Genomic DNA, 15,645 nt, shown 5'->3' with positions numbered 1-15,645 from the left:
TGTCAATACCATGATTCTGAACAACATTTCCCTTTACAGTTCCTGCCGATCGGCTTTAGTTTACGATATTATTGTAAAAATTTGTAATTGTAAATCGATCGATGTACATACTATTTCCTCGCCGATGTCGATGAGCTTCATTTCAAAAGAAAAAGATATTTAAAACATCGAATTTATAACATAGTTCAAAGTCATCGAAATCGGTGAGGACCCACATCATCGGCAACTTTACCCGAACGATAGAAGAAGCACAAACTTATTGAATTAAAACCTCACTTATTCAGCCGTAAATCCATTTGACTACCACATACAACCACCACACTTTTACATAATCTTCGAATCGGTGTTTTCGAGAATCATACGATTCTCGAAAAATCAATATCTCCTTGGGAACGATTTCATTTGTTTTAAACGACGCCTTCATCGAATACATTGTACGCTGGGAGAGCACAGTTTCGCGCGGCATCGCGAAGAGCATCGAACTCTTTCCGCGTCGGAGTAAGTAATTTCGTTCGATATCGATACGAGTTATAAAAGTGTGCTACGAGTTCAACAATTATGTAAAAGTGTGGTGGTTGTATGTGGTAGTCAAATGGATTTACGGCTGAATAAGTGAGTTTTTTATTCAATAAGTTTGTGCTTCTTCTATCGTTCGGGTAAAGTTGCCGATAATGTGGGTCCTCACCGATTTCGATGACTTTGAAATATGTTATAAATTCGATGTTTTAAATATCTTTTTCCTTTGAAATGAAGCTCATCGACATCGGCGAGGAGATAGTATGTACATCGATCGATTTACAATTACAAATTTTTACAATAATATCGTAAACTAAAGCCGATCGACAAAAACCGTCAAGGGAAATGTTGTTCAGAATCATGGTCTTGACAACATATCCAAAGCTTATCGAAATCGGACAGGAAATAGTACATCGATCGATTTACAATTACAAATTTTTACAATAATATCGTAAACTAAAGCCGATCGGCAGAAACTGTAAAGGGAAATGTTGTTCAGAATCATGGTATTGACAACATATCCAAAAATTATCGAAATCGGATAGGAAATAGTACATCGATCGATTTACAATTACAAATTTTTACAAAAATATTGTAAACTAAAGCCGATCGACAGAAACTGTAAAGGGAAATGTTGTTCAGAATTATGGTATTGACAACATATCCAAAGATTATCGAAATCGGATAGGAAATAGTACATCGATCGATTTACAATTACAAATTTTTACAATAATGTCGTAAACTAAAGCCGATCGACAGAAACTGTAAAGGGAAATGTTGTTCAGAATCATAGTATTGACAACATATCCAAAGCTTATCGAAATTGGCGAGGATTCACATAATCGAGAAACTTTTGTTCGTTACGACATCGCGACGTGCCACCGACACTCGGCTGCCGGCGCGCCGGGCTGCACGCGTCTAGCTCGCGCTCTGATTGGTCCGTGTTTTTCGTTAATAACTCGTTAACGAAGCCGCGGACGACATTTTTTCAAAGGAAAATGTCGCTTGAAATGATCTCAGGAACCTCCCATTTTCGGCTCCGGACCTAATTTTGAGACACCCTGTATATGATGGTATCCTGGAGGTCTCCAGTGCACTTAAATCATCGAAAAGTATTTTACTATAAATATCGGAGCGAACCCTCGAAATGTTTCTCGACACATATCCGTTCGAGGAAGCAAACCGCTTGTATAAAACGCGTGTATACACCGTAATCTTATTCTTATTATTTATATCGATGTAAATTAAGCGAGATACAATTCATACAGCGGAACATTGTCGCCATTCCACGACAATTGGAATTGTAAGCGTTGTAAATATTGTACAAGTATTGCGCGCGCTGCATACCTATGCGAGAGAATATAGTCATATTTTCCTCTGACAATTCAGCTCATTGCCATTCGTTCATTGAACATCCTCTTTAGACAAGTAAACGTTTGTTCCCGAACGAAAGTTGTTGATTGGAATTACAATTGCAAGAGACGTGTTTGCAATAAACCAGTTTAATAAACCTCGATTTCATTAAATCAATCCTTTGAATTCTTTAAACGAACAAACATCACTTTCTTTCCGCAAAAATTCTGTTCACATTCATTTCTTTACAACTATTCCAATTGGTCACGCTAGAACTTTATCTGAGAAAACAAACTGATCAACTTATAATATTCCATCATAATGTATATTAAATTTAGCATTTCGATGTTTATCATGCAACATCAATTTCACCGAAAATGGTTTAAATAAAGTTGACATTAAACGAACCATTTTCTGATTTTCTTTATTATTTTGTTTCGCGCGTGAAGTTGATCAGATTCGCTTTTCTCGATGCTCAGTTACTATTATTTTTTAGGAAAACTAATTAAATCTCTTATTGTTTTTAATAAATACGATATTTACTGAAACATATTATAATTATTTGCACTGATATTATTGCCTTCTGTAATATACAGCGGTACTGACTTGTCCTTCATTGACTCATCCGCCAAGTGCCTGTCAGAAATCATTCCAAGCAATTTCACAATGAACAGGTTCTCAATGGGCCATTAATGTTTGCACCTTGAATACCTGCTTGTGGACTGTTCAACCATCGCCCCTTCACAGGTGGCAGGATTTTCTGCTCATTGCGGGGATTCCCCATTTACCTCTAATTTGTCCTCCCGCAGGTACCTGCCAGTGAAGTACAAATAATGCTACCGGGAATACGCTATGTTTCCTCTTCACCGAATTATGCAGACTAAGCCAGGACATATGGGCTTGCAGAAAGTGAAAACTCTTCTATCCTGCGAGACCCGTCTTACCATTTCCCGTCCGAACCCTGCCATTCTTATGCGAAATACGTAAAATCTCATGTAAATATTTATCGAATCTGAAGTTGTGTACAATTGGAAAATTAATCCTCTTTTGCACGATTAAGGACTCTATAGTTTCCAATATTTTATCCTCAATATTTTTAGTGTTGTAGCTCTATATCGTATACAAAATTCGTTATAAGAAAAGAGAAAGACAAATATACTTTAGAGCAATTTTAATGAAAGGCATAGCTTTTCACAAAAGCTGTATTCGAGTGTAGTTTTTACACGTTCTAGATGTCTGACATAAAAAAAAATGAGCCAAGGATTTGTAATCCAAAACTTAATTACACGATATTGCGAGAAGGATTTCCACTTTTATCGACAGTGAATCACAGTAATTTTCTTGAACCATACAACTTGGATTTTTTTTGAGAAGGCAGTCTCATAACTGATGGCACACGCTTTATATCTTTAAATAAATTGAAGTCTTTCTTCAAAGCTAGATGGATTAATGTACTAGATGATATGTAATGAAAATTTTGGAAAAGTTGCGTTTAATAGTAGAAATAACGAAACTAACGAAAATTTAAAAGATTTGTAGGTTCGTATATGTTATACATATACAAGCTGAAAATCATTTAGGAGGCCTCAGAAATCACCTCCTTCAAGGAAATACAATATTATCGGAACATCTCTCCTGTGTACTATTTGTGAGCGTACCTATTTCCCCTGTCAAACAGAATTGTGTACTGAAGAGCTAAGTATAAGAACTAAAGGAAAGAACGAGTATTATGTGCAGTAAATTTTTGTTCGATATTTTTCTTAAACACAGTATGGTAAAATTGCTCGAGCGACTGCCAGCGGACACGCGTTTGCAAAGGGCTAATTACAAGTTTTATGTAGATGCGAATAAACAATGGAATACAAGTATGTCTTAATTTGTAATATTATTACGAATTTCTGGTTATTTAATGAATAAATAGTAGATATCTTCTCTATCAGTAGATACAGATTTATTTGTCCGCAGAAATAAGATCTACAATATGGTTCATAGAGAATCTTTACATGAGCAAACAATTTGATGAAAATGTTTCAAAAACTAATTTCTATAAAAGACAATCTAGTAAACGAGTCACTGTAAAAAGAGTGCATTGAAATGTGCATAGTTCTCGTGTAATTAACAGAATCTGATCAATGAAGAAGAAAAAGATTGAGTCCATGATACTCCATTTAGATGCTGAATCTTTTCCTTCTTCATTGATCATATTCTGTTAATTATACTTAACTATGCACATTTCAGTGCACTCTTCTTACAGTTATTCGTTTTCTAGATTTTTTTTATATAGATAACAGTGTTTTAAACATGTAAAGATTCATTCAGATACTTGATACTCGAAATTCTTGTAATTAAAATCCTTTTTTTAATCGACTTGGTAAACATTTCTATTATACAACCGTGGAACAGTTCCGTGCACCCAGAAAACAAGACTTGACTATCAAAACCTGTCTTTTTAGATTTCTCTTTAATGGCACAGCTAGGTTGACGGCGATTATAAAAAGGCACGTGCCTCAGTTCATGAACGACCCCATGCAGGCAAGCACGCGACCACCGAAAGCTAACCGAAGAATCGTACAAGGCACAATTAATTTATTGTTCGTGACGGACCAGTGACAATTGGGGAGGACGCAGGAGAAAAACAGGATCGTTGTTTTCTTCTCTTTCGTCGAAGGGGGGCTGAGACCGGATACTGGGACATGATCTACTATGCCTTTGTCACCGGTTAACCAATGATTTGTACAGTGCGGCTTGGCTTCTCACGATTTCTCTGCTGCATTGTATACTGCTGTATTGTCGCACTTTAATCGAACTAATGATTAATTATTATATTAACAATGTAACGTGCGAAGGTTCACGCAAATCCCAATTTTTATAGGCTGTTTTAGAAAAAGTAGAATTAGGTAGATATTGAAAGAGAGAAATTCTGCCTCAAGCATGATCTTGGCACCAACATGACCGCCTTTTGCTCGCGATGAACGATTACAAACATTGAACAGCTCGAAACACGGTTGGCTGACTGGGTACTTAACCGTCATCCGTCCCTCGTTTTACGAATTGAATCTATCCCTCGATGTTTACCTTGTTATTTCATTGATCTTTTAACAATGTGTCAATTGTTGAAACTGTGACACTGTTTTTTTATTCAAATTGAATACAATCAAAGTCACGAAGTTTCGGGTTTTACCTACAAATAGCAGAACAGTATAACTTATGATGGGAAAACTGTGTCAGATTGACACAAGAGGTGGATGAGGGTTAATCGACTGATTGAAACATTTGTAATAAAGAGGGAATTAAACCGAAAATCAATCAAGACTTTCGCAATGATCCAATAATTTGCAACGACGGCGAGGCGAACGACTAGAGACTACGTTTTATTGAGTAGACGATCTGTAGATCTATGAATTTACCGTCATCCGTCCCTCGTTTTACGAATTGAATCTATCCCTCGATGTTTACCTTGTTATTTCATTGATCTTTTAACAATGTGTCAATTGTTGAAACTGTGACAATGTTTTTTTATTCAAATTGAATACAATCAAAGTCACGAAGTTTCGGGTTTTACCTACAAATAGCAGAACAGTATAACTTATGATGGGAAAACTGTGTCAGATTGACACAAGAGGTGGATGAGGGTTAATCGACTGATTGAAACATTTGTAATAAAGAGGGAATTAAACCGAAAATCATATCAAGACTTTCGCAATGATCCAATAATTTGCAACGACGAGTAGACGATCTACAGATCTATGAATTTACATCGTAGATGATGTTGATGTAATGAGAACGAGAACAGTGACTAAGGGTGTTCAACGTTCACGAGGGCTGCTATTATCGGGCGTGTGTGACTGGAACGGCGATCGCACCGGAGGAGGGCGAGCCGCGTGCGGCTCGTTAAATTCTTCATCTGGTGAATGCGACGCAGCCACGATTCTGTGAAATTGTGCGATCATTCGTCCCGGGATCCACCGTTTGCCGGCGGCGTTCAGCAAGGTTCACGTCACATGGAAACATTGCACAGTGTTCGGACTCTTATGGGAGTCGGCAGAAAATTAATAAAATAGGAGCCTACTACCTCGTTTAAGAAGGACACGAAGATTCATCGAATCACGTACAATTTTGCAAAGAAAAGTTCAAGTGATCTTTATTTTTATATTAAATAGCAACCATTTTGCGGATTTCTTTTATTGAATTATCGCGGAATTACTGAACTATGTATGTACCTTTGTTGGTCGTGGCCCGACGATTGATAAACACGAAAATATAGTAAATAAGATCTGCAGAATTGAACAAAATTAAATTTCAAATATCTCTTAAATTAATCATTTTTTTCGACATACATAGGTTAATATCTTTTTTGAAGGTGACCTTCAAATCTCCAAAACTCTTTCACCTACAAACGAACTGCCATTGCTATATTGTAGTCCCCTTTATGCTGACAAACTTTGGTCAATGAAGTTGTTTTATATTTTCAAAAACAGCTGAGATATTGATGTGCAAAATTGGTAGTTGCTAATATTGAGAGATTTAATGACAATAATGTTTCATTGTGTGTATATTATTCCGCAGAAGAATTTGATCGTTCATAATTAAGTTGTTGTGGAACTAAAACTTCTTTTTTGTTTTCACAAAAGTGGAAAATTGGTAGAAACCAGAACTGAAATGAAATCCTTCTCCAAACAATGTTTCTAATGGTCAGTTATTATGTAAGAATCGTTATGCTCTCTCCTCGATAGAAGTTAACCCAATTATTTCAATTGCACAAAAAAAAAATAAATGATTTTCTTATTTATAAAATTTATTATTCTTTTATTACGTATAAAGAAGACATTTCTCAAAGATTATTTTAAAAACTGTTTCGAAGATTAAAAAGATTAAGGGTATCAACGACACGTGCAATGTATCTTATTATATTTCGTGACAAGAACGAAAGATCAACATTCTATGGCACGCTTGAATGCCGAAAGAACAACATATGTCCCGTGCCGTGGTTTATGAGAAGCAGAGCGAAACTATCTGTAATCCTGAACGATTAGGAACATAAACGCGGATCTGCAGGGTGTGGTTAAGCTAAACACTCGACAAGTTGCGTGCGCAATAACAACACTTAATCGTATCCACGTAGGGGGACATTCGAATATTATCAGGGGGACTTGACCAATTTTTCTCTAGGCTTTTGTGTCTGCCATTTGTAAGAAATATCGAATTAGCGAGCGTCGAGAGTGGGCAGCGTGCGGCTCGACGCATACCTGTCCAGGGAAAATCCCAGAGCACCTAAGGGTGCAGGTAGCGAACACGCTGGCAACAAGGTGTCCTTAGGACTAGAGTTTACCTGAGCAATCACTCTTCCAGTGACGCACGGAGTGTTAAGTACTTGGATCTCTTTGTTTTGACTTGTTGTCATTTGAACGCCTTCACCAGTCATCCTTTTCCACATAACATATAATATATCCAAGTAGACTATTTTCCTACACATTTTAAAACTAATCATAGAATTTTGAGTTAAATACCTCGTTTGCCTTTGCCAAGCGAAAAATTAGGAAAATATTTTAGCGTTATATCATTATTGCCCATTATTTTCATTACAAGTCCAAATAAAAAAGTTGTGGAAAGCAACTTTCACTTTTTGTTTCGTAATTCAAATAAAATTTTCCAAAATTTTCATTGCATATCGTCTAGTAAACTAATCTAGCTTGGCTAAACTTTCCACATTTCCAAAAGCAAGTTAGGGAACCTATTTGTTGTACCAGCAGTCACTGACCATCTTATACATATATTCAAAGAAATTAATATTTAATGAATAATTTTTCCTTCAATGAATTCTTGCAAGCTCCATGGAGTTGCATTCAAAATTTTAAAAGATGCCGTTCGACATCTTTAGTAGAATTAGTGTTAAAGCGATTCGAGAAGGCAGAGCCGTAAATTTGACACCGCAAATGGACTTTAAAAACGATTTTACTGGCGAATTTGAAAGTCAGTCAACTGACTTTGATTAAATAATTCCTTACAAGAAAGGTCAAGATGCCAAATTTATGCCATCAAGTAACATTACCACATCAACTTAATAAACAAATTAAAACTTTATGGCACGTCATCCGGGATTTTCCTTACGAACACTAGAATCCATGAGTCTTCAAAAAGCACGAGGCTTTAATAAACGTCAAGTAGATCTCGTTTCTTTGACAAATACTGAGAACTGCTCACGCAGTATAATTTTTCCGCCAGCAAAATTCACAACTGCAATGAAATTGGTGCTTTTTACTAGCGTTATTAATTACTTACAATTAGACCTTGAAATGTACTAATTAAGTAGTCGGCCGGTACCGGACGACAATTATTCCTGCAAATATTCCTAAGAAGAACAATGTGTTCCCTTCTATTAATCACCATTTATAGAGCATGTTACTTTTTAGTAACAGTAGCCCAAGTTGTAGGAGAAACACTTAAATTAAGTGACCGATAATACACGACTCTTCTCTGAGCTTTCCTTACTCGAAAGCTTCGATAAGAGAAAATCCCTCTAATTCGGAGATCTTAATCTTTTCCTTGAAATTGAACTTGCAGAAGTCCGTTTGTAGGATTGATGTGCATATGTGCCGGTGATTATGAAAGTGGTGTAAGTTAAAATATCACGTCGATTGATTTTACTAATAATTATATGTGTAGTGGTTGGAAACTTTATATTATACATATACTCAAACATCTTTGTTGTTTACAAAGATACATTAAATGTCTCAACGACAAAGTTGAATGGTAAAATTTTCAAATATATCTAGGACACCTCCATTTTTTTAAATGGAACAAACACCTTTTTTAAACACCACAAATGATAGACCCTTTCATTACGAATTCAGTTATTATAATTATTGAACGTCATTCAAAGCAGAATACTCGTAGATTAATTGAGCCATGATTACTGAATGTTGTTTCGGCCGTAAACAAGATATTAGAGAAAGAATTAACGATTTTGATCCAATCCCCATTGACAAAAATAAATTCGATTTTGAAAATCACTTCTGTGTAATTTTCGATGTAGCGATATATGGGAAACGGATGAAAAACGTGACATACTTTAATAATCAACGGCACATATGGTGTAGTATAATTTCGGTTTGAACGAAACAACAGGAGAAGAAAATATAGTCAGCAAAGAATGAAACGTCTTATCGTACTTGAACACGACAAACGGATAACCCAGATTCTCCAAGGATCGCACTAGCTGGAATAAATTCCCGATAAAGTCGCGCGTGCAACTATGTATGTACTTATGTATCTCGAATGTGTCCCTGAAGCGTGAGCGCGAGATATTTTCCGAAATACGATGACCGGAGGATCTCGGTGGCAATGGTACGCTACCGGTTACGGATAGTTTCACGCACACGATTATGTTCGCTGCACACACACACACACACGCGCGGAAAAACGGGGCGGTGCGGTGCGAGCGTATTGTAAATTTGGCATGTAGAGGCCAGGTGGCGGCGCTTTCAGGAGTATAGGTGTACGGAATAACGCGGAGAACACAACGGAATCCTCTGTATATACACACACACGCATATGGTACATACGTACGGGGGATGGGCCTGTGCGCAATCAAGGCGAAGGGGTGCTTTAGCAGAGTCGCCCCACGGTAACCAGGGCAACGGCACGTAACGCCGCCCACAACCCTCGGGCTGTCTTGTCCGATGTGTTTGCTCGATGATTTTATACCAATTACGGCCTATCCCCATGCTATTGCCTACTCCCCGTAACATCGTCTGTATCCCTACCTACGTCCTCATCGCCACCCACTCCGAAGACGTCGCGTGTACCGGCCGGAAGGTGCTCCACTTCCGCTCTAAAACCGACCAGCAAGTACCTATGAGTGCGAGTGAGCACCAGCGCACAGATTTGCCTCGTGCGATTGTCCATGTGCGCGCTCATCCTGACAATTAGTAGCTCGATGCACCCTGCACTATCCTACCTGACGCGCACACAACCAAACCTTATCTCTATCCGTCTCTACAATATGTACTTTCACTCCCACTTCGACTTTCGTTCTTCCCCCTACCAACGATTTCAGGATATTCTCATGTTCTAATAATACATCTCATTCAACCTCTATACGGATTTCACATTCGACGATTCTTCTACTCGCGACACTGGTGCCTGAATTTGAAAAATATGGAGATCAAGGTAATGAGGAGATGTTACATTTCTCTGTAATAATTTCGCTCCTCCGACGTTTGTTGTTCCTCTACCAACGATTTTAGGATATTCTCATGCTCTAATACATCTCATTCAACCTCTACCACCTCGTGATACTGGGAGCTTGAATTTGAGAACTATGGGGACCAAGGTAATGGGGAGGTGTTACATTTCCGAAGACGACACCGGATAGAGAGGGAGCAGTTACTGGAACACACACGATGTCGGGGAATTAAGTAAACGATAGCACACTGCGACCCCCATGGAGAGTCAGGCTGATCCACTTGACAGTAACAATCGCGAACCGTGTAGAATAACACTGAGTTTATGTGAATATCGTTGCGTTATCGATGTTATCATAACACCAAACCTACTAAGCTGTACAAATGTTGCCTTATAAAAATAACAAGATTAAATTTATTTGAACTTTTGATCATTTATCACGAAAGCATTTTTATAATTTTAATAATTGCGAAATAGAAAATCTGGAACCAGTTATTCGGCCGGTGGTGATAGGTTTAGTGATGACGGCAAGAACTGTTTAGAAACGTGAAACTGTGATGTGGATCGCTCGAATGAGACTCGAGGAACGGTAGGAATTAATTCGAAATAATAATAAAAGAGATAAATATGTAACTAATTGTAAATTACAAACGAGACAGATCTCATTTTAGGCATACTAGTTTGGGATTCGATCGTTATAGAGAATCAGTGTAAAATAAATGATTGAAAAAGTTCTAAGTACCTAACAACATTTATTGCAATTTACTCAATTGATTTTTGTTTTTATAATTCTTTGATGTCTCCAGCTACGAACGCGAACAGTTCTCCGTTTTATATCCAGCGGACTAATGTGCGTGGCGACATCTGCCGATGATTGAATAAACTAATCGGAAAAATTTCATTCTTCCACTCATTCGATATAACGTAGATACTTAGTACTTAGTTATAAAATAATATTTGTTATAATCTAGTTAAGTACGACTTTTTACATTGCTTAATACATCGATCAACGTAACTGCCTTGGTGTCTTGTATGAGTTCGCTAAACTAATCAAAATGACAACGAAGTTTTATACAAATAATTATGTATGTATAGATAAATAAATTGTATGGCAAATGATAATATGATTAGATTTATGCGAGTCTTATTCTTTACGGATCAACATAGAGTATAACCGACTACTCTAACCAATGAATAGTCAATGTTACGTGAAACACACAATCGATGGAGTTCTTCGACACTTACACCTTTCTCTCAAAATTTCGATCTCGCCTCGTGATAAGTGCCGTAATGTTCTTTGTTCTTTATTCCGTAGTCGTCGTTAAAATTTTCCGAACCACTATACATCGAAAAACCACGACGAGATAGCAGTTCTCCTGGCACAATAGTGGGATTCGTATAACAAAAGTCTGCCATCATACTCGTTTGTCTATTTAACTGATTCGATCTAAAAAAAATCAAACAATTTAATAAAACAGTCTTGTGCAAATGAAAATACGTTATACTTGGTCGTAACATAAATATATACCTTCGGATGTATTCGATATCTCTTTCTAGCTATTAATCAAAATTATGTTCAATCTTGTATAATTCTTTTCGTATAATTAGATCGTTCAAATTAGGACATACAAATGTATATTTGCAACCGAATGCATTCACGTTACAACCGAATATAATAGTAATTTTGTATTTAACATTTAGCTTAAAATCGTTTTCGCAAAATTTAATCTAGCCCTTTGCATTTCTCATAAAAAAATCTGACAAAATTCCTTATTCAGTCGAACGAAGTAGAAGATAAACTCATTAAATTATATTTTAGTTTTTGTCTAAAATGTTATTTACTTTTTCGGTTTCGTGTGCATGTACTGTTTTCAAATGAAACGAATTCTACTGCAATGGGTTGAAGCAATCTTTCTTTGATCGTTACGAAAAAGTAAATGCGGTCGCGTGCGATCGTCTCTTAATTTCTGTACCCATCTCACATTCTTCTAAAGAGATAAGCTGAACAATCATGCCGCGTCGCACTAAAGATACGATATCAACGTAGCGCGCAGTGAGTCACGAATTACAAAATGCTTTCTATTCCGTACCTATACGGAGAAGCCGTGAATCTGACAATCAATCGTGTAAGTGAGAATCTTACGTGACATATCCCGATTTTCGGCCTACATCGTCGAGAACGTGGCTCGTCCCAACAAAACGAAACGCCGGCTATGCAACTAACACGTACAATTTCAATCAGAAATTTTAGTCGGACGTTTTACAAAAGAAAGAATATATACTTCGGTAACGAAGTGTTTTAAGAAGCAAAGCCTTCCGCGTGGTACATTTCGAAGCAAAGCTCAATGGGATTCCTCACGAAATCAGTTTACACTAGGTTGCAGGAACTAAGGTGGAGTTTTGCGTGCACAAAATAAAGAAAATGAACGGTTTCAATAGGTTTTTAGAACCAAGTAACTCACCCATCAGCTGCTAGTCGATTCAGTTTCACAAAAAGTATGATCACCAAAATGAATAGAAGTAATAGTGCACCTGCGATGACTCCGCACGCGATAGCGAAATACAGCAACAACTCGTTGGCTTCCTGGAATGTTGGACAAATGGCTTTTAACGGTGACGATAACGATAAGTTATTTCATCGCGACCGGATCGTTGTTACTCATTTTCATATCGGAAGAATTCGTTCTACCGATTATTTCTGAGGTCTTGAAGAAACACCTCGAAAATTCACGTTACAACATACAGTTAGAGGAACCGTGTTTCCAATATCTTTAACACTGAACCACTACCATTTCCGAATTGAACTGATATAAAGGTGCTTCCATTAGAAATGATATGTTTCTTTATTTAAGCATACGTTATAATCAAAATCTCACGAAGTCTAACTAAATTCGATTTGTTAACGTGACTTCTGCCGATCCAATTCTTTCCCACATTCGTCCTTGAACGAACGGCTGCTCGGTGACACGATTGATCAGAATTTACTATAGTTCCTGAGAAACTAGATATGTATAACTATCGGCCGAAGAATTCCGAATGTGTCAAAACTCGGACACCTCTTGAATAATAGGCGTTAATGCAGTCAGTATGAAATGAGAATGCAAGAATGTGAAAGATGTTCGTCATGCATCGTTGTTTTGCACTTCCTCGAACCAGCATGTTGCAACCCGCATTTAACGTGGATGTCATATGTGTTGAATCGGAAAAGGGGCAACAAACAAGCTAGGCGGAAGTGAGACTCGCGGGATCATCTTGTCCTCGCAAATAAGTTCGAAAGCGATCGATCGATCGGGATCCTTGAACGTATATCGCCCGGTCACTCCCGCTTATTCCTACGCGAATTGCATAGAATTGTTTACGCGTCTCGCGAATCGCTTTCATCGCATAGTTTTCTGTGATTCTTCTTGCGCCAGTCCAACCTTGAAGGCGCATAGTTGCATCTCAAATGGGCGACCGCTCGAGTGGTTGTAATTAGTGTTACAAAACATGCTTTATTATGGTTCTATGATTAGCCTCGATCCTTGTGAAAGCACTTATACAAACGCGATGCGCCACGCAACAGTCGACTACTAGTTTGATTAATTACCTGCAAAACTAGAAGTCGTGCGAAACGGAGGTATACATAATAATATTAATTCATAAGGTCTTCATAAGGTCGATACATCTCCGGTGATTCGAAGAAATGAGTAGTAAGCGAGTCGCTTATCCCTCTGATTGTCGGTTTCAAGAATGCAGACCTCGATTACGCGGACTGTTCCATGTATTTTTCGGTTATTTTTACCACAAGCAATTGTTACGATACATATATAATTCCCGTGTTTTACGATATTTATGCATATTCGTGCACTGTAAAACAGAGAACATTGGGTGTGTTGGATACAGTGATTTTGAAAATCAGAAACGTTGATACATAAACGACTCGTTATGTAAATGAGATGTAACGAGCAAGTGACTAATACGAACGTGTCACGAAGAAGGCCAGCTGTGTTTTACAAATGTTGAATGAACTTATTTTCCCCCAGTTTTGTTCATAAACGAAACGAGTTCTTATTCTTAGGAAAATTTCCAGTCACTCTATATATCGGGGGAAACTACGCTGGTTTATATCGGTTCGAACGATTTACGGTCAGTCGACAATTTCGACGTCGAATGAGTTTACGTAGAACGACAGAAAAAGTAGTAGAATCCGGCGTGTACTCACCATGGTAAATATATAGCGAAGTAAGTAAGAGCGAAATAGAACCCCTCTGGAGACAATACTGGACTGGACGCTCACAATCAAGATACCGGTATCAGTGCGTTATCGTTGCGGATTTGATATCTGCAAAAATCTCGTGGCATTGTAGACCTCGTATTCAACGGAATCGACATTGTATCTTCATGTAGAAAGCGTATTTGAAATGCAATCGAACGAATCGCACAAAGCGACAAATCTCTCACGTATCCTGTCAACCATCGGTAATGTAATTTGGTAATTTTGATTTAGCGGCAGCTCTTCGGTAAAGCACAAAACGTATTTCTATGATAATTAAAGTATCGTCTGTTAGTTTCCGGGTGTGTAAATTGAATATCAGCCAAGTGAAAACACGGAAGGTATCGGACGATAATAACACGCTTGGTGCTTCCGGTCCCGAGATTCTTTCTTCCTGAAGCGAGGCACTCGATCACTTGCACCGTTTTTCAGCGGTATAGGTGGTTAGCTAAATGAGCACTGTATGAGACCGAGACGAGAGTGAAGCAAAGTGTGTAACAGTGCCAGTGCCAGCAAAGCAATGCTGAATGCTGATAAACCCCTCCAGGCTGTGGTAGGTGTATATGTACACACGTGCGTGCGCGGCTGACTTCTTGCAAGGGTATCCGCGTCCTCCGCGCTCACCGTTCGGGTCCACACGCGCTACAATTTACGTGGGTATATCGTTGTTATTTCACTTGTATCGGAGTCAAACGACGCGACGCGACGACCTGTCGTGTACACGAAAACATGATAGACTGGCAGACGCGAATGACAATCTACTTCGAACACCTGTCTATGAAAACAACTATGTAAACATAGCGGTCGTAAGTTGTAAGAGGTCTTTTTTCGTTACGCAACTTCCACATTTGCAATTTAAGCGAGTCAACGGTGTCGAGAGGAAATTATTTTTCTGGACCTTTTAGTTGCACCAACGGCTAGATATTGCACTAGTTTATACAAATAATTTTTAATCTACCGGTATATAGCGTTTTTCTGCTACGGAGATAGATTTCTGCTAGGGTTGATAATGCAGAACACTGTACTGAGTAAAAAATTAATTTCAACGTCAGGGAGTCTTGTTTCTATAAACTAATAATCTTTGCTAACAGCGATTATTTATTTTCAAAACTACTCGTTCAAACATTTCCGACTATTTTCAAGGACGGGCACAGACTCGAGTGTAATTAAAACTCCAAACGCGCGTTATTTAAATAAAATATTGTACAAAAGATTGTGTTTCAAAAAATGTAAAGTAAATGCAAAATCTATTGGATTGTGTGTGTAACATAAATTTGTAAGGTTACAAATATGAATAAATATGTTCGAATTTTAACTCATTGAAAATGTAGATTACTGTA

The 15,645-nt window shown here is 37.8% G+C and overlaps 1 protein-coding gene across 1 annotated transcript; it reads right to left on the bottom strand.

Moving 5' to 3' along the window:
- Positions 1 to 1,586: 1,586 nt before the first annotated feature.
- Positions 1,587 to 15,534, bottom strand: LOC143217457 (uncharacterized). The gene is made up of 3 exons (XM_076441764.1): positions 14,255 to 15,534; positions 12,516 to 12,637; positions 1,587 to 11,500 (listed from the first exon to the last, which is right to left on the bottom strand). The coding sequence occupies exons 1-3, from the start codon at positions 14,255 to 14,257 to the stop codon at positions 11,308 to 11,310; spliced, it is 318 nt and encodes a 105-aa protein (XP_076297879.1). The 5' UTR covers positions 14,258 to 15,534; the 3' UTR covers positions 1,587 to 11,307.
- Positions 15,535 to 15,645: the final 111 nt, after the last annotated feature.

This window comes from Lasioglossum baleicum, chromosome 17 (genome assembly GCF_051020765.1).
Source record: "Lasioglossum baleicum chromosome 17, iyLasBale1, whole genome shotgun sequence".
In the NCBI taxonomy this organism is placed as follows: Eukaryota; Metazoa; Arthropoda; class Insecta; order Hymenoptera; family Halictidae; genus Lasioglossum; species Lasioglossum baleicum.
The sequence above is the reverse complement of the archived record's forward strand: the minus strand, read 5'-3'. Positions and strand labels throughout refer to the sequence as shown.